This window comes from Aulonocara stuartgranti (assembly GCF_965226115.1).
Source record: "Aulonocara stuartgranti genome assembly, chromosome: 20".
Classification (NCBI taxonomy): domain Eukaryota; kingdom Metazoa; phylum Chordata; class Actinopteri; order Cichliformes; family Cichlidae; genus Aulonocara; species Aulonocara stuartgranti.
This window is the reverse complement of record NC_138956.1, coordinates 33,647,571-33,671,679: the sequence shown is the minus strand read 5'-3', so window position 1 is coordinate 33,671,679 and position 24,109 is coordinate 33,647,571. Positions and strand designations below refer to the sequence as shown.

Here is a 24,109-nt window from a genome sequence, read left to right as displayed (position 1 = left end):
TTTCCCATGTGCATCAGAGCCCTCTGACCTGACCTTAGGTCTGAGTGGCTGATGACTCATACAAACACCACGATCACACACAAACATCTCACAGTAACGACAAGAAGAAACAATAATGGAAACAACAATAATGCTGTTCTCTCCAATAGACAAGTCATCCTGATCAATTTTTTTCTCTTTGTGTTCACACAAACACACGTTTTTTTCTCAGCTGAAATTCTGAGAAGTCTTAGTGCATGTTGTGTCATGTCACACTCGCACCATGCGCACATGTAATGTACGCAGCTATTATCATGAACACATTCTCAGTTCCCTCTAGTTCCCATTTATAGATGGTTTCAGATGGTGCCAGAAGAATATGGCGTTATTTTTGTGCCACTATTCTGAGCGCACGTAAAAAAAATTTGCAGGTGCAAGTGTTGCATTTTGAGGAGAAATTTATTTTGAGCGAAGAAAAGCTGAATTTGAGTGAACAAAATTCATTGCTGCGTGCAAAAAATGTATTTCAGTGTTTGCTATTATCCACACACACAATAGCAGCCCCTCTCGCTCAGTTTTTGCACTTGCGCTCGCTCGCAATGTGTCACTCGCGCTCTCAACATTTCAGCCCGTGCGCGCTCAACTCGTTCTGTACACCGTTATATTTGTGCCACAAAACCAGCCAATCACAGACTTGGATGCAAAAAAAATCTGATTGGCTGTTTTCGTCTCCAACCAGCTCGAAATGACGAAATGCAATATCCCAGAATCCATTTCGTCCAAAACTCAAACGAGGCAGTGGCGGAGGAACACAGAGTGGCAGAGTTTGAAATATTACTCTTTGTGGGTCACAAAATAAACTTTTAAGATATTTTCATGCGAGAATGGTGCTGTGTAAACTTCTAATATCTGCTCGATTTATCAAGACATCACATGCATAAGTGCGCTAACGTTTTTGGAGATGCCTGTTACCCACCAGCTGACCGAATACCTGGACTGGCCATTGGGCATTTACCCGGCATTTGCCCGGTGGGCCAATGGTGATTTTTCATTTTTATGTTAGTTTGTTTGTTTGTTTTTGTAATGGTATAAACAATGAAAGGTGGTGGATTAGCCAGCTGGTAATAATCAACTCTGGGCTGGACCAATTACAATACATCCGTATTGAGGGGAAAAGACTTCAGCGAGAATAAAAAAGACACAAAGCTGGAGTTATTCTGTGTCTTAGCTGCCTCTTCTCTCCTCATTCTCCCTCCCTCTCCTGTTGCTACTTCAATCATGAAACTGATCAATGATCAGCTGATCGTCTCTCTTGTTTGTTTATCTCCCACTTTGCGCCAGAAACAGGAAACCAGCGGATGTTGCGCTAAACAACAACAGCAGCACGTTCAAAATTGATCAGCTGTTGTTAGAATTTATTTAAAATTAATTTCTAGTATCAGCTGATGTTTGCTGGAGCCACAGCTGTAAAGCTGGAAACATGAAGGTGATACAAATCATACATATATACCAACAAAACAGTGTACATCACTGTCACAACAGCGTTTGTTTTCGTTCAAAGGCTTTATGGTTTTTCCAATAATACCTGGTGGTGTAGTCGGTGATTTTTTTGTCAGTTCAGCCTTATATATTATGTTTAACCCGAGTTCCCACCCGGTCAGCTGGTGGGTAACAGGCATCTCCGAAAACGTTGGAGCACTTATGCAAATATGTGATGTCTTGATAAATCGAGCAGATATTTGAAGTTCACACAGCTACATTCTAACATGAAAATATCTTAAAAGTTTATTTTGTGTCCCAGAAAGAGTAATATTTCAAACTCCGCCACTCTGTGTTCCTCCGCCACTGTCTCGTTTGAGCTTTGGACGAAATGGATTCTGGGATATTGCATTTCGTCCTTTCGAGCTGATTGGAGACAAAAACAGCCAATCAGATTTTTTTGCATCCAAGTCTGTGATTGGCTGGTTTTGTGGCACAAATATAACGGTGTACAGAAAGAGTTGAGCGTGCACGGGCAGAAATGTTGAGAGCGTGAGCGACACATTGCGAGCGCAAATACAAAAACTGAGCGAGAGGGGCTGCTATTGTGCGTGTGTATATGGATAATAGCAAACACGGATATACATTTTTTGCATGCAGCAATGAATTTTGTTCACTCAAATTCAGCTTTTCTTCGCTCAAAATAAATTTCTCCTCAAAATGCAACACTTGCACCTGCAAACCTTTTTTACGTGCGCTCAGAATAGTGGCACAAAAATAACGCCATAGAAGAAACTTACTGAAATTACAAACAAATTAGGTAAGAAAAAATCAATGGAAAATATATTAAATATCAACTATTTTAATTCAATCAATGTTGGTTTTTTTTTAATTAGTTTGTAAAAAGCAACGTGTTATACTTCAGAGTTTCAGCATTTTTGTGTCCTTCATCCCGTAAACGATTATCTGTTTAGTTTGAAATCTTATTCAAGCCAACGTGCGATTCTGCAGAGGAGGAGGGAGGCGCCGCATGGCTCCTGTCACGCAGGTGGTTGTCTGTGGGACATGTTAAAATATAAAAAACTAAATCCAGGAAGTCTGGGAATTAGGTGTAGCATCTGGAAAGCACACAATCACTATGAAATGGTTAAAGTACAGTCAGATCATATAAGGAAAAGGAAAGAATTAAACCTGTGAAATGAACTGGTATGTACAGTGAAAGGGTGTAAGTCGTATGCTGTGTACATCTAGTATTACACAGAGAGTAAGATTATATTTAATGAGGTAGGTTTTTCAGTGTGAATAAAGATGTTTTGTTGTAGCGGTTCCAGAAAGAAATTTATTTGGATTCATTTTCTATAAATCATAAAAATCCATCAGTTTGAAATTAAGTCTGCAGTAAAAAAGTGATAATTGCAAAACAAAGTTGTATTTTTGTGTAATTTCAGTTGTGCTCAGGCTGTGATGAACTGCTCATAAATGATTAATTCATCGATTCATTTTCAGTGTCTGTCGTGTCTCGGAGCGACACGAGGCTGAACTGTGATTATTAGAGAAACAAACCACAGCGTGACCCGTCTGAAACGCTCGAGCAGTTTCTTTACGATGCTAGCTGATGGCTTGTGGCAAACCGAAGCTGCTGCTAACTTCTGAATCTGTTTTATGGTGTTGTGAATCTTTTATTGCTGTTGTCCTTAATTTAATTTCCTGTAGGTAAACCAGCTGCACTGAGGGGTTTCTGCTCCAGATGCAGCAGATGTTTGGACTGGTTTCAGCTAGGGCACGAGTCGGAAGAACTGGGAACCAAATATTCCTACTGTATGACAGTGCAGCCGTCTGCTGTGTGTTTACAGGCAGGCTGTTTACCAACATTTTATCAATAATTCTCGCTCTCTTTCTTTTCTTGATGCCTTTTTTTTCTCCAGTGATCCTTCGTTAAATCACCCCAGGAGGAGACACTCGTCTGGAAACATCTCTACCACCCTGGAAATGCTGCCAGGGCTAGAGGGTTTTCACCTGGACACCTATGGCAGGGTAGAAAATGTGGACCTACTTCTCATGGATGCTTTTATGATCCAAAACAGTTTCTTGTGGTCAGAGCTCAGTTAATAATAATCTTTCTCTTTCTGTGTCAGTCTGTGTCATACGCACAGTTCCTGTACCCCACTAACGCGCTGGTGAGGCAGAAGCCGTCGTCTGCCAGCGACCTGACGCTGCAGATTCCCGTTTCCAGGAGCACACACAGCATTCCGGGCAGGAGCTACCCGCCCAGCCGGCTGAGCAGCACCGTGGGACTGGATCTGGGTAAGAAATGGAACCGAGCTCAGTCACAGCGTGCACGTCTCCTAAAAATAATAATGATTCTTTTTTTCTAGCAACAGTTTAAAACTGTCAAAAATAAATTTCACCAAAGATGTGGCCATTTATTAGATGTAATGTAGATAATTACTGACATCAAGCCACAGACACAGTTAAAGGATTTTATCATGTTAAAGGGAACAACAAAAACACCGTCTGTTTATGGTTCAAACTGTGAAACAGCACAGTCATGGTGCATTAGGACTCTGAGCGATATGACTGATCTGTTTCCTTGAATTCTGAGATTTCAGAAAAGAGGCTGAACTGTAACTGCTCAAACATTTCTGGATTGAAATGCTAAAGAAGGATTTAACGTGAGGAAGAGAAAACAAACACAGGATGCTGGGATGAAGAGAGCAAACGAGAGCTGCTGCAGCTGTGCTGGAGCATCATCCTCTTTATATTTTAAACACATGTGTATGAGCATGTCCTCACATCCTGTGTCTGTAAACACACACATCCACAGTGACAGAGCCCTGAATTAGCCTCTAAACCCCTCTTTCTAATCCACAACCTTTCATTAACACAATACAGCTGTGTGTGAGCGTGAGGCCGTGCGCAGCAGGTTCGATATTTTTAGTCCTCTGGTGACGTTTTTCTTTAGACTCGCAGCTCTTAAGACTGATATGATTGTTAAGTACTGACAGAAACACCAAAGACTCGTTTACTCAGTTATAAATGGCATAATGTTTTTAGCTGTCGATTAGTACAGAGCTGCTCTTGTACCTGTGCATAGATGCTTGGACCACTGGTAGCACTATGAAAGAAAGCCTGGACGCCTTCTGTTGATTCACAGTTGGTGGCAGCAGAGGGCCAGCAAACACTAAATGGATGAAATGGTGATTGGATGATGAAATGCTCTTTAGGTCACAATATGAAACCAGATGAAGGCTTGGTAAAGTTCACAGGTGGTTCTCAAATCCATTTTGTCTTTTGATTCCAGAGGGAAAAAACAAGACAATCTCTGCAGATATCAGAATGATAGATTTTGGTGCTGCTGCCATTTTCAGATCGCACCCAGTCAGCTCTTTTTCGATCACTAGAACCTGCACAGCGGAGGTCATGTGCTGGATCTCCACCACTGCAATTTCATTTTGGGGAAAGAGGACAAAGATCTCTTTGAATTCTGATGATCGGGGAGGTTGTTAGGGAGCAATGTGTTTGGCATAGCCCCAAAAAAGCACAATACTCTGTGCCATAGTTGGGATGCCAAATGTGCACACATGCCCAGGAGTTTGAAGCCAGCCAGCTGGGTGACTTTGCAGAGTTCAGACTTGCTAAGATGAAGGACAAACAATTTAGACTTTTCAACAGGAAGCACTGTATTGCAGCTCAATCAATCTTGCCATAAGTGTGGTTGTTTTATCACTGTCACTGATAAAGAACCAGAATAAAGTGGTTAAACCCCAGGAGCCATGCTGATGGGTTTCTGTAACTTTCTAATGGTATCAGAATCAGAATACTTTATTGATCCCTGGGGGAAATTATTTTTTGTTACAGTGCTCCATTTTAAACCAACATTAAGACAAGACAGACAATACGCTAACTAAGAATAGTACAATATATACATATATATACATACATACATACATACATACATAAGTCACTTATAAATAAATATTTGGAAAAGAAACATGTGTAGTTGTAGCAGCAAACAGTGTGTTAAGTGGATGCGTTGTACAGGGAGATGGCCACAGGCAGGAATGATTTCCTGTGTCGTTCAGTGGTGCTTTTCGGTAATCTCAGTCTCTCACTGAACGAGCTCCTGTGACTGACCAACATGTCATGGAGTGGGTGGGAGGTGTTATCCAACATTGTCTTTATCTTGGACAGCATCCGCCTCTCCGACACCACCTTGAGGGAGTCCAGCTCCATCCCCACAACATTGCTGGCCTTACGGATCAGTTTATTAAGTCTGTTGGCATCTGCGACCCTCAGCCTGCTCCCCCAGCATGCAACAGCATAGAGGATCGCACTGGCCACAACAGACTCATAGAAAATCCTCAGCATTTTCTGGCAGATGTTGAAGGACCTCAGTCGCCTCAAAAAATAGAGACGACTCTGGCCCTTCCTGTAAAGTGCTGTGGTGTTTTTAGCCCAGTCCAGTTTATTGTCAATGTGTACTCCAAGGTATTTATAGTCCTCCACAATGTCAACACTGACCCCCTGGATTGAAACAGGGGTCAAGTGTTTCCTGGTCTTCCTGAAGTCCACGATCAGTTCCTTGGTCTTTGCCACGTTGAGCTGCAGATGATTCTGCTCACACCACGTGACAAAGGAGTCGACCACAGCCCGGTACAGTTTGTTTGTAAAGACTTTACACTGACTGAATGAGGAAAAACTGAGATTTTTCTGAATGTGAATGTCTGCAAACTGTGCATAAACTCTGTTAACAGTTTAATAAATTTGCTTTTATAAGTTTTTGTGCAATAATGGCCCTCTTAAAATCAACTCCCGTGTCCCGTGAACTAAACTAAGTTCGACACCTCTGCCTTAACAGTTTGAAACGAATGTTAAATGTCTCAGGATGTTGTAGTAGAGCTCTGCACTGACATCCTGGGACATTTAACATTTAACACCTCTTTACGTGAACCTAACTGTTGTCACCAATGCTGATCACCGAGTGGGGCCCTGTCAGTCTAAAGTTGATGTCTGTAGACTCTGTGAGGTTCATGGCAGAAGGGCAGATGTCCTGGGGGTTAAAAGAAAGTAGTGGTTGAGCTGAAAGCAGTTAAGAGGTGCACAAAGGAGTGAGCTGGAGTAGGACAGGAGCCAAATTTCAAGCTGGTAATGTTGCATCAAAGAGGTTTCCCTTTCCCTCAAAGACAAATTATCAGGACTTGGTCAGAGAAACAGGAAAATGGATAAAATTCTCTTTTCCTTAACTGTCTGCAGACAGATCGTGCTTAGATGCACTAAATGTTTTTGCTGTGAGTCAGAGAACTTGTTGATGACACCTCGTGTTACTCTCCTCACCTCGGTTTTGCTCTTTTGACGATATTTCTGAATCGATGTGTATTGTTGTCCAGGTGTGGAGGATGTGATGGATTATGACCCCAACCTGCTCAGTGACCCCCAGTGGCCCTGCGGCAAACACAAACGAGTGCTGATCTTCGCCTCTTACATGGTAAGAAAACACTGCAGATGGTTTGAAATATAGTTGTTTATTTTCGAGGACGCCCACACGGAGCAAATCGCTGACAGCTGTGCGTCTCCTTCACACCACGTTCAGAGCTCCGCAGGCTGTTTGACACCTTTAATGAGCTTTGTGAGAGGACAGATGGTTTTAGTAAACTAATACACTTTGGAGTCTGTAGCACTGCGAACCTGGTGCTGTAGCCCTTACTAGGCTGTGTTTGTGTGTTATCTTATCAAAGTTCTAAAAATAAGCACATTTTTGGGTTTAAGTGACCTCAGCAAGACAGATTTTAAACAGTCATTTTGGCAGTAACTGAATTCGGAGCCTCCAGCCTTAATCTAAAACAGATTTCTTTCTTCTGCATCATCAGGATTAACAGCCTTCATCATAAAGCTGCGGCCTGGTACGGCAGCGATTTGGAGACAGCATTCCCAAATTCTTTTGCCTGATAACAAGAACGGATCTAATATGGGCTTATTCTGAGGAGCTGCTCTTATTAGGTCTAATATTTGTAGCTTGCATCAGTCTGTTGACCAAAAATGTTAATGTTGAGTTAAATAAATCAAGTTTAGTAACAAAAACAATACATGAAAAAGAAAAGTTCAAATCTCAGGAGATCTGCACTGAAAGCTTTGGCATTGGGGGACTTCCATTCAGATTCAGACTCTGTTTCAGGGTTGAGCACACCTCTTGTTTGTAACTCCTGAGTTTATGGATGGTTCAGTTCTGGAAATAAGATTTAAAATGTGAATGAATATGAAAGAAAATTCAATAAGAAATGTTTGTAACTGCACTCACAAGATGCTAGTTTAATCCCAGTATAGTTGTGAACTAGCTGCTAACTAATGCTTGAAATAAGCACCCATTCTCAGATTCAGAGGTTAACACAAACTAAAGTCCAGAAAAGCACCTTGTCATGAAGCTTTGTGGCTGATGAAATGCTAAGCACCACTGTTGAGCTGTCTGTGCATCGCAGCACGCTCATGCTACGTTCAAGTCCCATCAGACTTATACTGATTACCAATTTCCATCTTATAAATACGCTTCTTTGAACTTGTAAACATTGTAATCTTTCCTGTCATCACCAGCCCTCCCCCATGAAATCGACATCAACATCATGCTTACCACAAGTGTTTGATGTCTGTGATGTTTATGCATCTGTAAAGATCCAACCAGTGAAGTCCTGCACACCCTGTCCAGTGATTAGTGACGGGGTGGCGCATCACAGGGGCCAATCAGATTTCAGCTGGGTCCAGCACCTCTCTGAACACGATCAGAAATCTTACTGAAACACATGTGAGCTATTAAAGAGCTGTGGTTTCTAAATTAATTAAAAGAATTCATCATAACGACAGCCAAAACAACACGACCACTTTGATCTAATTTGCTCTCGGTGCTTCTTGCACCACCAAAACAAGCTCCGACCTGCCACAGCAGGGATTCAGCAGGATGTGTGGAGGCTCCAAGACATTAAGAGCAGATCCTATTAGTCCTGTAAGATTTGGAGCCACTGTTATTCCAACACATCCTCCAACACCCTCTTGGTGTTTCACTGTTGGGCCGATCTCAGATGACTGTTTGAAGGTAATCGTCAGCTCACGGGGAGCGCCCAACGAGCCTCGATGTTTCGGGGCGGCTCTGACTCAGACTCATCTGGCTGTAACACCCGTGACTTTACACCTGCCCCTGCTGCTGTTTTTAGGATGACTGCAACTCTCAGCTTTGCATTTACTGTCTTATAGTGGTGACAACAACACTGATGAGAAATAATCAACCTTATTCACCATGTACAGGGTCATAGTGTTTTTGGCTCACTGGTGTATGACTCATATGAATAACAGGTTCAGTAAAAACTGAGCTGATCACACCAGTAGGTGGTATCTAATCCGTTTAATGTCATCACATGAATTAATGCATCATCCAAGTCAGATACTCACCAATCTCTGGTAACTGGCAGGATTTCTGTATTTGGCTATTTTTTTTTTTTTTACACATTTTAATTATAATGTTGAGTCAGACAATAACATCTGTGCTTCGGGGAGATTAAAAGTGTAAATTGATCACATTGAACCCCAATTTTAATTTCTCATGTTCTAATAAACAGGAATAAATCCGAAGGAGAGACAAACAGGGTGAATAAAACAGATGATTGTAAGAGTAATCAGAGTACACATGCTCTTTTCTTTTTCACTGTCCTAGAGGCTGCGGCTCAGTTTGATCCCTCTATAGACAAACACACACACATTCTCGTTTTGATATCTTAGTGAGGACATCTCATTGACATAATGCATTCCCTAGTCGCTCACCCTAACCATCAAAAATGACGGCCTAATCCTGACCCTCAGCCTAAACCTAACCAGAACCTAATCGTAACCCTGACACTAAGACCACATTTTGAGCCTGAGAAATGCCTTCAAACTCGTGAGGACGGCACTTTTGTCCTCATAAGTGACTGTTGGTCCCCACAAATATAATAATATTCCAATTTTTGGTCCCACAAAGATGTCTAAACAGCTACACACACACACACACACACACACACACACACACACACACACACACACACACACACACACACACACACACACACTGTATCACAGTGTTTAATTCATGAGACGATTACAGCTGAGGTGAGCTGCTTTTCACTGAGCTTACTGTGAGCAAGTGTGTGTGTGTGTGTGTGTGTGTGTGTGTGTGTGTTAGTATTACACAGTGTGATTTCACCACCTACTGTCAATGTCGCCTAAACTACAAAACACCCCCCACCCACACCAGTTTGGTGCGTTACATGGAAATGGTGCATGTTACCTGCATATGATAAGGTTTAGATCAGGCTGTCTACCAGGATTATCTCGCAGGCTTCTCTCCATTAAATTAGGCCTTGGAAGTGTTGACATGAGCATGTATGTGACTAAATATCAGGATTAAGGTCTAAACTGAGTTGAGCTGTAAAGAAACTGTTGAGGAACCTGCAGCTCTTCACTGTCACCTCTTAATGCTGGTGACTTTAAAGCTGTTTTATGGAAAGGTGTGTCTGTTTCTTCACTTAAGTTTTGCAGGTGAAAGGTCAGCAGTTGAGTTGTGTGCCATTTAAATAATGAAAGTTGTAAACATGCAACATGTGGTTAAAGGAGCCCTCTTAAGTTTGCAAAATAAAACAAACCCACTGGAGAGAGAGCAGAGCTGCCTTTGGGTGTTTGAGGCTATTAGTGAAAAAGCAGGAATGCTGTGTGGCAATATTGGATTTCTATAAGATCAATGTGATCTAATACGTCAAAGTATTGAGCCATCAATCCATTTTCTTAACTGCTTAAAGAAATCAGCTGGGGTGGGGCTTGAGACTGTGTTTTGGCTACACAGTGACCAGGTGATCTGTCCATAACAGGACAGACACAGAGACGGACCGACTCAGTGGAACCAAAGCCTGCGTCGTTGTTAGATTTAAAAATAATCAGCAGGGGAGTTTGACTTTTATTTAGTGTGTAAAGTCAGTGCAGCTGTTTTGGAACAGATTTGATGAGGTTATTGGATACTCCTGCGAACAGTCATCACAATACCTGGAAAGACTGTAAACTAAAGCATGAATGAGTTTCCCTGCGTGAGAAATGGTGCCATCTTTGCAACAATGAGTCACAGAAAGAAATATTTACCCGTCGGTGTTTACGTCCTCATCAGATTATTTACATTCACTGACAACTGTTTGACTTCTCATTGTCTCTGCTTACAGTTAAATGTGTTCTGTGCTCTGTTTATGCGTTCTTCCGCTCCTTATTGTTCTGGTATGGTTCATTTTCTTTTGCTCTTTTTCTCTTTGTTCTTTTATCCTGCAGACGACAGTTATAGAATATGTCAAACCGTCTGATCTGAAGAAAGATATGAACGAGACTTTTAAGGAGAAGTTTCCTCACATTAAACTCACCCTCAGCAAAATCCGAAGGTAACGTTTCTCATTTCTGCCAATGAAAGGATTTCAGCACAGTAATGTGAAAAAGGGCCGACTGGATCACCACTTGGTCTTAGAGCTGAAGGAGTTCATGGGATGAGACATGAAACATCTTAAAGAAACTTAAAGCAGTCCAGTCGCTCCTTAGATTACCATGACCTGGATGACTATGAACCTACACAGATATGTGAAAAGGGAGTATTAAATAATTAGAACATGCTTTATTTCTTTTTCAGCCTAAAGAGAGAGATGAGAATAGTCGGGGAGGACTGCGGCCTGCAGCCCGTCACCCTCGCGATGGCATACGTCTACTTTGAAAAGCTGGTGCTGCAGGGTCGCCTCAACAAGCAGAACAGGTTTGTTCGAATCTCGTCCACATGTAAACAGCTCGTCATCGGTTTCTGCTTCGTTCATAGGCTTCACACTCTGCTTGAAATGTTGGTTAATGACGACTATGGATCATGTGTGACTGTTTAGCTCTGTTTATTGTTATTATAAGTGATTCTGCACCATAATTAGTCTCAGGTAGAAAATCTGATTGGTTCAAGACTTCATCACATTGTGTTCCTGTTAGAAAACGTAAAACAAGATTTGTCTGATAGCTTAAAAGGTGGCTGTGCTGCAGTTTTCTGTGTGGAGTCCACAGTGTGAGGTGTGGAAGTGGCTCCCCCTTGTGTTTATTTTCAATAAGCTCGGTTTAAAAGAAAAACTTCTCACTGTTGCTGATGGTTTGTATTCTTTGATTGTGATGCACTGAACTTCAAGTCCTCACTGTCCCATAAACCACATGAAGGAAAGCTCCTGTCTCTGTTAACTGCCTGGAAAATTATTATTGAAGTGTGTGCATCATCACAGTGACATTTATAGTTATTTTATAGAGTATGTTTACATCCAACTCAAGGTCTTTAAGATCTAACTGATGACTGATTCAGTCAAAAACTGACAACAAGTCTTATAATTAGAAACTGATTGTTAACGCAAAGAAAACACCTGATAAAGACTTGATACATTATTTCAAACAAACTACAAACTAAGACAATAATTCTTTTAAGAATAAATGTTGTCCAGAGAGCGAGCAGTCTGCATTGTTACATTGTTACTCTGCTTTTACTCTGTGGCCTGATGTCCTGTCAGTTACGTAACTGTTGATGTTGTTCACAGGAAGTTGGTCTCAGCTGCATGCATCCTATTGGCAGCTAAGATCAGCAGTGACCTCAAGAAACAGGAAGTCAAACATCTAATTGACGTATGTAATACACACACACACACACACACACACACACACACACACACACACACACACACACACACACACAGTGTCAGTGGAAAAAATCTGCCTTGTGAGTCAGATCATGTTCCTCTTGCTCAGCCTCTGAGGCTTTTCTACCTGAGCAGGTGGAAAACGACCTGCTGAGTGTTCGAGCTGCTGGACTAGAGGCTGTTAATGTCCTTTATAGTCGAGTGTTGAGACCATGCAGGAGAGAATCCCTGAGGTCTGATTGAGTCCTGCATTATCACTGTACTGTATTTATGCTGCATATTCACTTTTGTCATGGCTCAAAAATATTGATTTTAATTGTTTCAGTTCTGCGACCACCAAACCAAAAACCCTGCACGCTACTACCAAGCAGACGATCGTTGCACATTTCTTTAGTTTTTATGGAGTTATGGATCTTTTTAGTTTTACCTCATTTATCATATCTAATGAAACACTGATTACAAATACAGTGCTGTGAAAAACTATTTGTCCTTTTCCTGATTTCTTTATTTCTTTATGCTCATTTGTTACACTTTATTTTTCAGAAAATCAAAAAAAAGGCAAAGATAACCTGAGTAACTAAACTGGTGATTACATTTCTTTACATACCTGGCCCTGTGTGAAAGAGTAATTCCCCCCTTGTTAAATTATTAAATGTGATTAGGGACAGTTTTTGTAAAGCTGAGTTTAAGTTACACTAAATGCACTCGGGCCTTATTACTGTTATACATGTTTAATCAAGAAATCACTAAAATAGAAGTTATCTGACAAAGTGAAACAAATGAAAAGATCTCATAAAGCGACACATCGTACCACGATCTAAAGAAACAGTGAAGTTGGAAAAGGGTTTAGAACTGTGATTTTAACAGTCGCTGACATCTATCAATGAAAGGATTACGAAGCCATTTCTGAGGCATGTGGAGAGTATGAATACCCACAAATGGAGAAAACTGTGGGCAGTTCTCAGGAGTGGCCGGCCGACCAAAAATACTCCAAGAACACATGAACAACTCATCCAGGAGGTGACAAAAGACCTTAGAACAACATCTAAAGAACTGCAGGCTTCACTTGCCTCAGTTAAGGTCAGAGGTCATGGCATGGCCATTGGTCAGAGGAAACCACTGTGACCAAAAATCACACTCATCACACTTTTGCCAAACAACATCTTGATGATTCCCACGACTTTGAGGGAAATGTTCTGTGGACAAAAGCGGAACTCTCTGAAAGGGCCGAGTCCCGTTAAAAAGTAACAAAGCATTTCAGAAAGAGAGAACATCAAACCAGCAATCAAACATGGTGGTGGTAGTGTGGAAGCTCTGGGGCTGCTTTGCCGCTTCAGGACACGGAAGACTCGTGATAATTGATAGCCTGACAGAAACACACCAGCAAACCCATCTCTGAGCGGCTAAAAATAAAAAATGAAAGTTTTGAAGTTTGAAGGTGAAAGACTCGTTGGCAGTTATTGCAAACACTCAATTGCAATTCTTGCTGCAAAGAACCCTCAATAGATTAAAATAATTATTTAAAAACTGCAGTTTTTATTTAATTGGGTTCTTTTTGGCTAATAAATTTAAAAAAAAAAAAAAAGAAAAAGAAAGAAATCAGGAAACAGGGTAAATACTTTTTCACAGAAGTTTAGTTAAAATGAACGGCCAGTATAAAAATGTCAAAAGATACTATGTTTATTTTAATTTCAAGATTTAAAACTCCCACAGACGTGGAGTCAGACATGAAACGGTTTGTGTCATCAGAAAGTATTTGTTCTCTCTCACGTGCTGGTTTGTTCCTGCAGAAGCTGGAGGAGCGTTTCAGGATCAGCAGGAGGGAGCTCATATCATTCGAGTTCACCATCCTGGTCGCCCTGGAGATGGCGCTCTACCTCCCAGAGAGCAAAGTCATGCCACATTTCAGACGGTTGGTGCAGCAGCAGCAGGTATAGCAGTGCCTGGCTGAGCAGCACTGCAGCACGCTTCTCCGCCTCTGCAGAGAACCTCAGCACCTTCGAGCTCCAGCACTGTGACGGATCAGTCCTCGTGATGCCTGGCTCAAAGGCTCAGACGCCACCCAGGAATCATCCTCCTCCTTCCTGCGCACTACATCAGACTTCAGCCACGCTGTCGTGGCAGCAAACGGCTCAAAGACGTCACTGCAGAGGAAAAAGTTCCCTTCCTCTCCTCCGTGAAAAACCAAAGTGATCACACACTGTGACTGACGGTTCAATCACTGGAGGTCAAATCAAAATCAGGAAAATTCAGGTTTTCTTCCTCCAGCATTATTTTTATAGTGTAGGCCATTATAACTGTGGGTTTCAAAAATGTGCAAAAATGTACATGTAAAAAGAAAAACGAAAAACAGACTGTGCACCTTGAAAAAACAAAAACAAAAGATGAAAAACAAACAAAAGACAGAGGGAGAAATTTGCTTTGAACAAAACCAGAACTGACTCTGAAAAAGCTTTTCTCTAAACTCTGTTTTTTAGGTTCTTTATTTTAGCTTTATTAGAAATATTACGAGTAACACTGACACACATGCATCATGCATCAGATAATCATATTTTTTACGGCTGAAAATAGTGCTGAGTGTTTTCAGCGACTGTAGCTCAGATACAAACCGTTACGAGGACGCTGCCAGTGACTGAAAAAGGCTGCGAGTTCTGTTTTTGAGAAGAGCAGCAGTGTGGTTTCTTTTCTGGTTTGCTTCTGCTTTATCCTTTATCTTCATGACTTCATGCAATACATTTATTTCATGAAGTCAAAATTTTTCTTCAAGCCTGAACATGTGGCTGCTTTTGCTTCAGCCTGTATTTCTTTTGTAAGGTTTATCCTGCCCTGTAATCAGGATATTTGCTCTCAGTCTCTCCGTTTCTGTGTTGCCAGCTTTACATGCAGCTATCTCTATTTTGACTTCATGCCGTTCAGAGAGTGCAGACGTCCTTTTAAACGAAGCTATGATGGGGGTTAGTGTTGGTACACAGAGCCTCTATAACATATGAGACAAACGCTGCTGTGATGCTCACTCGTCTCCAGCTGCTTTGCTTCTGTTTGTTATGGACTGCAGTTAAAGGCTGTCTCACTCTGACGATTGCAGTTTTTGCATTCGCTCCAGTTTTTGGAATAAAACGTGTCAGAAAGGAAAACCGTTTCTCTTTTGCACGCGCTGCATGTTCATGGGCTGCATTATCTGAAACGAGCAGCAACACAACTGAAAACCACAGACGACACTGACCTGGTTAATAATAGGAAGAAACATGAAGCGCTGACTGTAAGACTGCAGTTTACAGAAAGGACATCAGAATGTGTCTGTCACACTAAACATGGAGCATTAACAGATACTTAAAAGTTGCAGTTCTGCAATGATCATTTACATTTTTAGCACAGATATTCCTGGAAACTGAAACTTGAGCATCTGTTTAAAGTGAAGCGCAAACACATTCATGATGTTAACAGCAGGAACTCGTTGTGGCTACTGACTTCCTTTTTCTGCACTATTAACACTGCAGTTCCTGAGTGTCTGCTTATGAAATACCTTAGAAACACACATCGCTCAGTAGTTTTCTTTTCATTGTATCGTAAAGGGACAGATATTTAACCAAACTGAGGCCTCCAACAGGACGTCTGTTGAAGTCTGGTGTCAGGACACCAGTGGAAGATTTATAGGAGACTCATTCATGTGGACTTCATGTCCCTTTTCCAGCCTTTTGTTGAAAGGAGGCTTCAGAAACACTTCCTGTTGAGCCTCAGTTGTTTTTGCACTTTGCCTTTTAGCATCACAGTCCTCAGACTTTATTTTATCACCAAGTAACAACAGTATATAATATTTTTCTACATTTAAAGTAACTTATTGTAATGATGTGTATTTAAAAACTGCCTGATAATAATTTATTACTAATAATCCTGTGGATGAAGAATCGTGTCTCCTTTGAACCTGCAGGTGTTTTATCCTCTCACCAGATAATGTTGGAAACATGATTGTTCATCCTGAGATTTCCACGTTCTTCCACTCATCTTATTTTCCTTCGTGTGTTTATGGACTTGAGTTTTATAGATGTCAGAGCAAGAGAGCCGAATGAGTTTGGACCAGGGTTCTGCTGTAAGACCCCAAAGAGTTTGGATACGATCCGTTTGGTTTTTGGAAAAGCCTAAAACTTTATCTGCTCCTACCATAGCTCTTGTTGTCCTGAATTAGCCAAAGTTTGTCTTTCTAACTCGCAGTTCATGTGCTTTTAAGACTGTGTTCACCCGTAAATGTTATTTTCTAATAAGATTGGTCTGATCCCAGAGACTTCGTGTTAATATCATGTGTAAGTGAGGTGTGTGACTGCAGCCGTGCATGTCGTGTGTGTGTTTAGTACACATGTGAAGAGCTGTGGGCAGACAGACTGCACAGCCAGTGTAACAAAGAAGAAGCAGTGAATGCTGCTTGTTAATTCAATTTGAAATCTTTGAGGTTTTTACATTTTACATTTCAATCCATCATATTTTAATTAATTTACAAACAGGATGTAAACAACACTGGAGTAGCATCAAGTGAGGGTTAGATGTGTTTATTTTTATATGAAGAATTATTTCACACATGGGCCTGGAGTCAACTTAGACTAACATGGAACCAATGTGACGTTCACTGTGACAAACGACCCAAATAAAATCAGTCTGCTCATTGAGTTTAACCAGCAAAAGCATTAAGATGTATAATTTGCTGATGAAGCAATCAGACGTTGGACTGCTCCAGTAAAGACGTGTTTTACAGACAGTGAGGAAGAATCCACACTCAGTGACTTGCTCTGAGATGCTTCAGTTCTTCATACGTACCTAACAGGATGTAGTAAACAGCAGCGCTGATAAAGTCCGAAAAATGTTCAAAACTTCGGTCAACTTAAAGATAAGAATCTGCTTGAGAGTAGAAACGGCACGTGAGCTTCCAAAATCATCTTCTCTACATTAGAGATTTGTGATATTGACTCTATGCAGCTTTTATTCTGTCATCCTCCTCTTCCTCCGTTCGTTTACCTCTAATGTGCCACAATAAATTTTTTTACCTGTCACTGTTATTTAAATGTCACATTAACATTTTGTATTTAGTTTGAGTGCTTACTATCATTTTATTATTCTTTGAGCACTGCGGTGCTGTAAAGGGAAATATTTACCAAGTGTTTGTTTTTGTTTATATTTACCTTTTTTACCTTCTAAGTTCTCTGTTAACTTAAAAAAAATTGTAATTTTTGTTGACAACACAGACGAAGCACGCAGCAGTTCAGCAGCGTTGCAGTCGAGGCGTCACATAAGTTAAAGCCACAGAAATATTTTTGTTGCTACTTTTGCATAAATACATTTAATGATCCAACACAGTTGAAATAAAGAGGCGAGACTAGTTAAGACGTGTTGCATTGAATTGATTTGCAACTAAGGTAAATATTCTTTGTATGAGGAAGCTGAGCTCAAATACTTCCACTGCACAAGTGAAGGAAATGTGTGTATTGTAATATTTATAAGATTTTTGTAAAGGATAAAGACCATACACTGTTAAAATGCCAATGTTTATGTTTATTTTCATTAAAATATGTAAATTACTGCATCTCTTCATTTTTTTGTTGTTGTTTAGGTATAAAGTTGATGTTAATTTGTTACAGTTAATTATTTAAAGAACAAGTCTGTAAAGGAAAAACAGTCAAAACACTGATACATGTGCAACAATAACTTTATACATTGTGATTCCACGGCAGCTAAATATTTCAATATATATCTCCAACTACCACATGGAAGCTCCTGTCGGGCATCACAGTGGCTAACATGAGCGGGGCACAGAAATGACTTGGCAAGTATACCGGAGGAGTGAAACACCAGCTACTGGTGGACGAAACAGTCGCCCAAGACTGCAAGACCAGGCTCACCAACCTGTGCACTGCCTGGATTAACTACAAGAAGGCCTATGACTGGATGCCCCACAGCTGGATCCTGGACTGCCTAGAGTTGTACAAGATCAACAGGAACTCAATGGGGATGTGGCGTACAACACTGGAGGCCTACTTCAAGCCAATAGCATGTTACCATAAAGTGTGGGATCTACCAAGGAGATGCTCTGTCCCCACTGCTGTTCTGCATAGGCCTGAACCCTCTCAGTGAGATCATTGACAAGACTGGCTACGGATACCGACTACAGAACGGAGCAGTTGTCAGCCCATCTTCTACATGGATAACATCAAGCTGTATGAGTGAATGAGACATCGATTCACTGATGCACTACCAGAGGGCAACACTGCAAACATCGAGGACAGCTACAAGTATTTGGGAATCCCACAACCAAATGGAAACAGTGGAGAGGCCGCTAGGAAAGCTGCAACCACCAAGTACCTGCAGAGGGTCAGGCAAGTCCTGAGGAGTCAGCTGACCGGTAAGAACAAGATCCGGGCTATCGACACCTACGCCTTGCCCGTGATCAGGTGCAGGCTGTGTAAAGATCCCCCTGAGACAATCCAGCACATAACAGCAGGGTGTAAGATGCTAGCAGGAAGTGAATACATGGAATGCCATTACCAAGCCGGAATAGTATACAGGAACATCTGTATGGCCTGAAAGTCCTGAGGTCAAAATGGAAGATGCCCCCCTAGGGTGGTGGAGAATGACTGAGCTAAGATCCTGTGGGATTTCCAGATACAGACAGACAAATGGGGATGGCCGGAAAGAAAAGTGGTGGACGAGCAGAGAAAGACGGCCATAGTGATAGATGTAGCAATATGACAGCAACATCAGGAAGAAGGAACACGAGAAGTATTAAGGGCTCAGAGAAGAGCTAGAGAAGATGTGGAGGGTGAAGGTAACGGTGGTCCCAGTGGTAATCGGAGCGCTCGGTGCAGTGACTCCCAAGCTAGGAGTGGCTCCACCAGACCCCAGGAACAACATCCGAGATCTCTGTCCAGAAGAGCGCAGTCCTGGAACAGCAAAGATGGATCTGCGTAGGACCCTCAAGCTCCGAGGCCTCTGGTAGAGGACCGCCCGCCTTATATCCAGTTGTTTTTTCAACTTTGTGTGATTTTTTAAGCTTCGGAATGGAAATGAGGGAGCAATATAAAACTATCCTGTCATGCATGAAAAATTAGCTATAATAACCTGTTTTTTGTCCTCTGTACAGAAGGCTGAAAATCTATTTCTGCTATATTTGGGTCTGCTATGACTGACTTGTGAAGAGTGAAACAATCGGTCATAGTAACACCACATGAAGTAGTTTATTTATCTGCATGCTGTGGCTTTTCTCAGCTAAACGTCATCTGAAAGAGGTGAAACGTCCGGGCTGACCTAATCACTCTGCAACATTCATCCTCACACAGCGGTCTGTACATTAACTTTCTGCAGTCTCAACTGCTAAATGCAATGATGGAATACTCCAAAGACGAGTACAGAAGGCTGGAAGTCTTCAAAATGCACAGTTCTCTTCTTATTGGATCTGTGCTGTAGCATCATACCATAATGCTAACATGTGCTATTATAACTGTGGTATTGCAACATTCTTTAGTTCAATGTTAAGCTAAAATAAAAGTCACTTTATCCCGAGGCTGACTCCACGTTTAACTTCAAAACATGTCAAAAGCAGAAAAATAAATAAACTTTTGTATCAGTTGTGTTGAGCTGTTGTCCACTGAGAGAGTTAAGACTTCATCCATAGCTTAAGTCCTGATGTAGTTCATACTGATGTAACAGTAGAGTACAGAGGAGGTGAAGCATCTTTGGTGTGGTTGGTGGTGCTGAGGTCCTCTGAAGACTTGGAGTAGACGACATCAGCTGTGTTACCACAGGGGGCGCCGTTTGTGTCAGGACTGTGGGAAAAATCCACCTCAGCGTAATAGAGACTATGCGAGTTGTCTTCAACCTGGGATACAAAAGTGAGATCAAACTTTAGAATCTGAGTTTGTTGTCTGAGAACAGATGAATTACTTCACTACACAAACAGTTGCCTGCTTTATGGCCTCAGCTTAGAATCACAACACAGTTTTACTCACGTTGTTCTGAGCAGAGGTGACGAGGCAGTAGATGCCTCCGCTTTCATCTCCACCTGAACGGGGACCTTTGGCGTAATCATAAACTGAAGACACTTTTACAGGAGGTGACCTGCTCGCTACGTCACCCTCTCTGATCTCTTCATACAACCTGTCGGCCTGCAGCAGGAGAATAAACCAGCTGACAGATGCAAAGCAAACAATAATGAAGCTGATGTGTGTCACAGGTCCTAAAACTCACCTCTGTGTCCGTTTCCACAGGAGGTCCTGAAAAACATGCAGCTCAGAAAATAAACGTCTGTCTTTAAGACACATAACAGGAAGAAGAACCCGAGGAACTAAACTCAGGAACGATATGAAGAACTTCATATAAACTACAGTTAGATAAGACACATGACTGATAAAGAATCAAAACTATATCAATCAAATCTGCTACCACCAGTTTCTGTTGTGAGTCATAAATGAACATCCGGTGCTCTTTTTACAAACTGAACTACAAAGGTGAAAACAGCGTGACAGAAACATCACACCTGACTTAATTCATGCAAACTGGGACATTCTGAGCTGAGACAGATCAGCCATGGTGCCATGTTTCCCTGTGTTTTGTGGTTATTTGATAAAACTGTGATTTTGAAGGATTATTTTTGAACATATCCAAGTGAGACTGTTGGTGATCGTCACCATCCGATCAGTAACACCTTTCAGTCCAACGGTCTGTTTTCACAGCAGCTCTGTCAGTCTGAGATTATCTGGTGTTACCATGACGTAGACACACTCTCATCGTGGTGACTGGATCAGAGTTACGCTGATTTTATACAAAAAAAGGTGGAAAACTGGGAAAGAGAAAAAATCTTTTCTATTTGGTTGTTGTGTTTAAATGGTGATAAAAAATTATACTTTGTCATCATAAACACCTTTTAAAGGCAGATTATTTACCAGTACACTGAATAAGGCAGCAGATTATAGCGTACATGCTACGTTTTGACATTTCTATTGTTTGACAGAATATTAAATCTGTGCCTCACCTCTGGGTTTAGTGGTCCTCCTCTTCATGTAGAAAATCAGCAGAGCTGCTGATAAGACGACGATCATAACGAGCAGAATCAGACCCACATAAATCAGAACATCTGCAGGAGTTTAACAGAGAAGATTTCTTTTACTCGCAGTGTAAACATGTGGCCTCCAGGTCTGTTCATCTAGCAGTAAAGTTGTGCACATACAGAGTAACAAGTTGTGTTGCAGAAGGCAGAAATGTGCTGATCACAGTCTATATCTGTCTCATGCAGTGCTGCTGTGAGGAAGTCAGCCATGTCCTCTCTCAGCTGCTGTGGTGGAAACTTATTTCTCTTTATTTCTACAGTTTTTCTCTTTTACGTCACTAAAAGATCAGAGTGATTCATCCACAGCTCTTAATGTGTCATTCTTGTGTAGTTCACTCAGTAATGGATCTTCATCACATGTAAATCTGCATACATCTAAAAATCTATAACGTACCTGAACTTCCAGAGGAGGCTGATGAAGATGTGGAGCTTCCTGAAGTTGAGCTTAAACTCTGTGCTGTTGGTGGTGTGGAGGCTGATGAGAGAAACACTGAAGCTGAAAAAGGTCTCAGAGTCCCGTTTGGTGTTGAAGTGGTTGAAGCTGTGAACAATGAAAGCATCAGAGTCATAATAAGACCACTTGAAGCAGTTTATATATCTGCATGTGACTGACGTGGTTATGGGCTGTTTGACAGCAGAACTGATGAAACTTGATGTTTCAGATAAATATAACATCTGTAGGTGATTTGAAGGAAAAGTAGCTGCTTTTGAGACGTGAAGCTTCTGTCACACCTTCAAAGACAAACACGACTGTTAGCAGAAACTCACCTTCTGTGACAATCAGCTCAAAATCAGAGTTTCCATCTGTCCACCAGCGTTTGTCCAAAGAGCACCTGTACCATCCTGAGTCAGACTGTTTCAGCTGTGTGATGCTCACATACATAATATTAGATGAGGTAAGACCTTTGTTTTCATATTTAATGCTGTATCTGCCATTCTGAGCTGCATCATCAGATGTTTCAACAAGAATGTTTCCATCTTCACATTTTTCCTTACAGAAGAGTTTCCTGCTTCCAGACAAATAAAAGTTGCATTTAACTGTGATGCTTCCTCCTTCCTCTGCTCTGTGAGGGAGAGTTTGTGCTTTGACCAAACCAGTGTTTCCATCCTGAAGTGCTGCTGAAAGGATGAACAATCATTAGTTACAATCTTACTATAGATTAAATGTGACAGATGATTATTAATTTTAACTGATGACAGAAGTTCAGTTAACTTCATTTTTCTAGTTTTATTTGCAAACAGCAAACTTCCTGTTTTATACACAAACACAAAACATCTGATGTGGAAGATTCAGAGTTTAAGGTTGTGAAAAAGATTCATTATTATTAATCTTTGATGACATCATCATCATCACCATCATCTGTTTCTATGTTTGCATGTGAAATGAGTGTTTTACATCTGCTGCTAAACATCCAAACGTTTCAGTTCAAAAAGAAATGAAACACAGAGTGCTGTTTCATCAGTGTTGTAAGTCTGTCTCTCAAAGAGGAGGAAAAGTATTTGATTACAGATTCTGTCTACAACATAAAGTAGAAATTTTGGGGATCAAACTGGTGTGAAACAAAATAATAAAGTTTGTGGAAACATTTAAATTCCACATGTTTATACATTTCAAGGAGTTTTCTTATGCTTTCAATAAGCTGCATGTTTGATTCATTTCCAAACTTCACACTATGTTTAACCACAGAAACCAGTAACTATGACAGAGAAGAAGTGAGTTGTAAAACTGAGCGATTACCTACAAATGAAAATAAAATGGAGACAAATAAGACTTAGAACAGAGAAAGTGACAGAAATAAGAAGAGAATTTACTCACTGAGGAAGATGAAGCAGAGCAAAGTGTGTTTCATCTCAGAGCTCTGATGGTTTAATGCTGCTTCAGTTCTTCTTCACTTCAAACCAGGAACTTCTTACTTCTCTTAATGACGAGGTCACGCCTTCAAACCACACACACACACACACACACACACTCCTTCTCTCTCACCAGTCGAGGGTGAGTGATGCGATCCTAAATCCCGGCAGTCTGAGTGTGTGTGCAGGTCTGGATCCTGGAGGTCACGCTGGAAGGATCCATCTAGTGGAATCTCTGGACTCTCTTCATGGAGCTCATGGCTCAGTAAAACAGCTGACAGAGACACGGAGCATCGTTGATCACATGAAACCGGAACTTGTGCGATTTTAGCGGCTTCTCCCGAACATTCATCTGACTGTTAGGGGCCAGCTGATAAACGTCAACAGCTCTGACTCAAGGACAACTTTGATGGAGCTAAACTTCAGCAGACGAGACAGTTTCTGTCTCAAATCACGAGCATGTCAAGTTACCTGGAACAACGTGATGCAGAACTTCCTGTAAATTTCCAAAATAAAGGCTCCTGTTTGACTTAGCAGGAAGTGGAGCAGATAAAACTCTTTTTAGAAGACCAGTATGTATATTTAAATGGAAATAAATGGAAATAAAGAATAACTAGTTATTTAAGCCAGCCTGTTTCCAGCATGGTTATAAGAGGTGTTAGTTATAATACACTGTCAGTCCTGCAGATCAAACAGAACACTACAATCCTATTAATTAATTTTTTCTACATCTAAAAATCAGCATAAAAGTTTTTTTTTTTTTACCTACATTTGTTTAAGTAAATGTAGAAAAGTAAAAAATTTTATTGTTTGCTGGCCTGACTCCTGTTTACCTGTCAGACCTTCTGCACCCAAACACTCCACAAAGGTCTCTCAGATCAGCTGACCAGTCAGTCCTTGCTGTCCCCATGTCGAGACCGAAACACTGGGGGGACCGAGCTTTAGCTTCTGTGGCCACCAATTTATGGAATCAGCTGCCCCAACACTTGAAATTTCTAAATCTCTTTTAAAAACG

At 41.2% G+C, this 24,109-nt stretch overlaps 3 protein-coding genes across 3 annotated transcripts in view; 1 reads left to right on the top strand and 2 right to left on the bottom strand.

Moving 5' to 3' along the window:
- Positions 1–17,723, top strand: part of cables2b (Cdk5 and Abl enzyme substrate 2b) — a 54,646-nt gene extending 36,923 nt beyond the window's left edge. The window contains exons 4-10 of the mRNA XM_082518931.1: positions 3,384–3,492; positions 3,594–3,762; positions 6,846–6,943; positions 10,786–10,892; positions 11,135–11,254; positions 12,060–12,144; positions 13,949–17,723. Coding sequence (XP_082375057.1) covers positions 3,384–3,492; positions 3,594–3,762; positions 6,846–6,943; positions 10,786–10,892; positions 11,135–11,254; positions 12,060–12,144; positions 13,949–14,095 — 835 coding nt within the window. The 3' untranslated portion in view covers positions 14,096–17,723. The remainder of the gene's footprint in view (positions 1–3,383; positions 3,493–3,593; positions 3,763–6,845; positions 6,944–10,785; positions 10,893–11,134; positions 11,255–12,059; positions 12,145–13,948) is intronic.
- Positions 17,724–17,796: 73 nt separating this feature from the next.
- LOC309697206 (uncharacterized protein) overlaps positions 17,797–24,109 on the bottom strand; it is a 39,870-nt gene continuing 33,557 nt past the window's right edge. Inside the window, exons 8-9 of the mRNA XM_082518932.1 lie at positions 20,147–20,302; positions 17,797–20,016 (exon numbers count right to left, since the gene is read on the bottom strand). Of these exons, the coding sequence (XP_082375058.1) occupies positions 19,831–20,016; positions 20,147–20,302 (342 nt within the window). The 3' untranslated portion in view covers positions 17,797–19,830. The remainder of the gene's footprint in view (positions 20,017–20,146; positions 20,303–24,109) is intronic.
- Positions 20,856–23,781, bottom strand: LOC309697211 (uncharacterized protein). Its single transcript, XM_082518942.1, has 5 exons — positions 23,060–23,781; positions 22,012–22,362; positions 21,638–21,784; positions 21,169–21,270; positions 20,856–20,976 (listed from the first exon to the last, which is right to left on the bottom strand). The coding sequence occupies exons 1-5, from the start codon at positions 23,091–23,093 to the stop codon at positions 20,921–20,923; spliced, it is 690 nt and encodes a 229-aa protein (XP_082375068.1). The 5' UTR covers positions 23,094–23,781; the 3' UTR covers positions 20,856–20,920.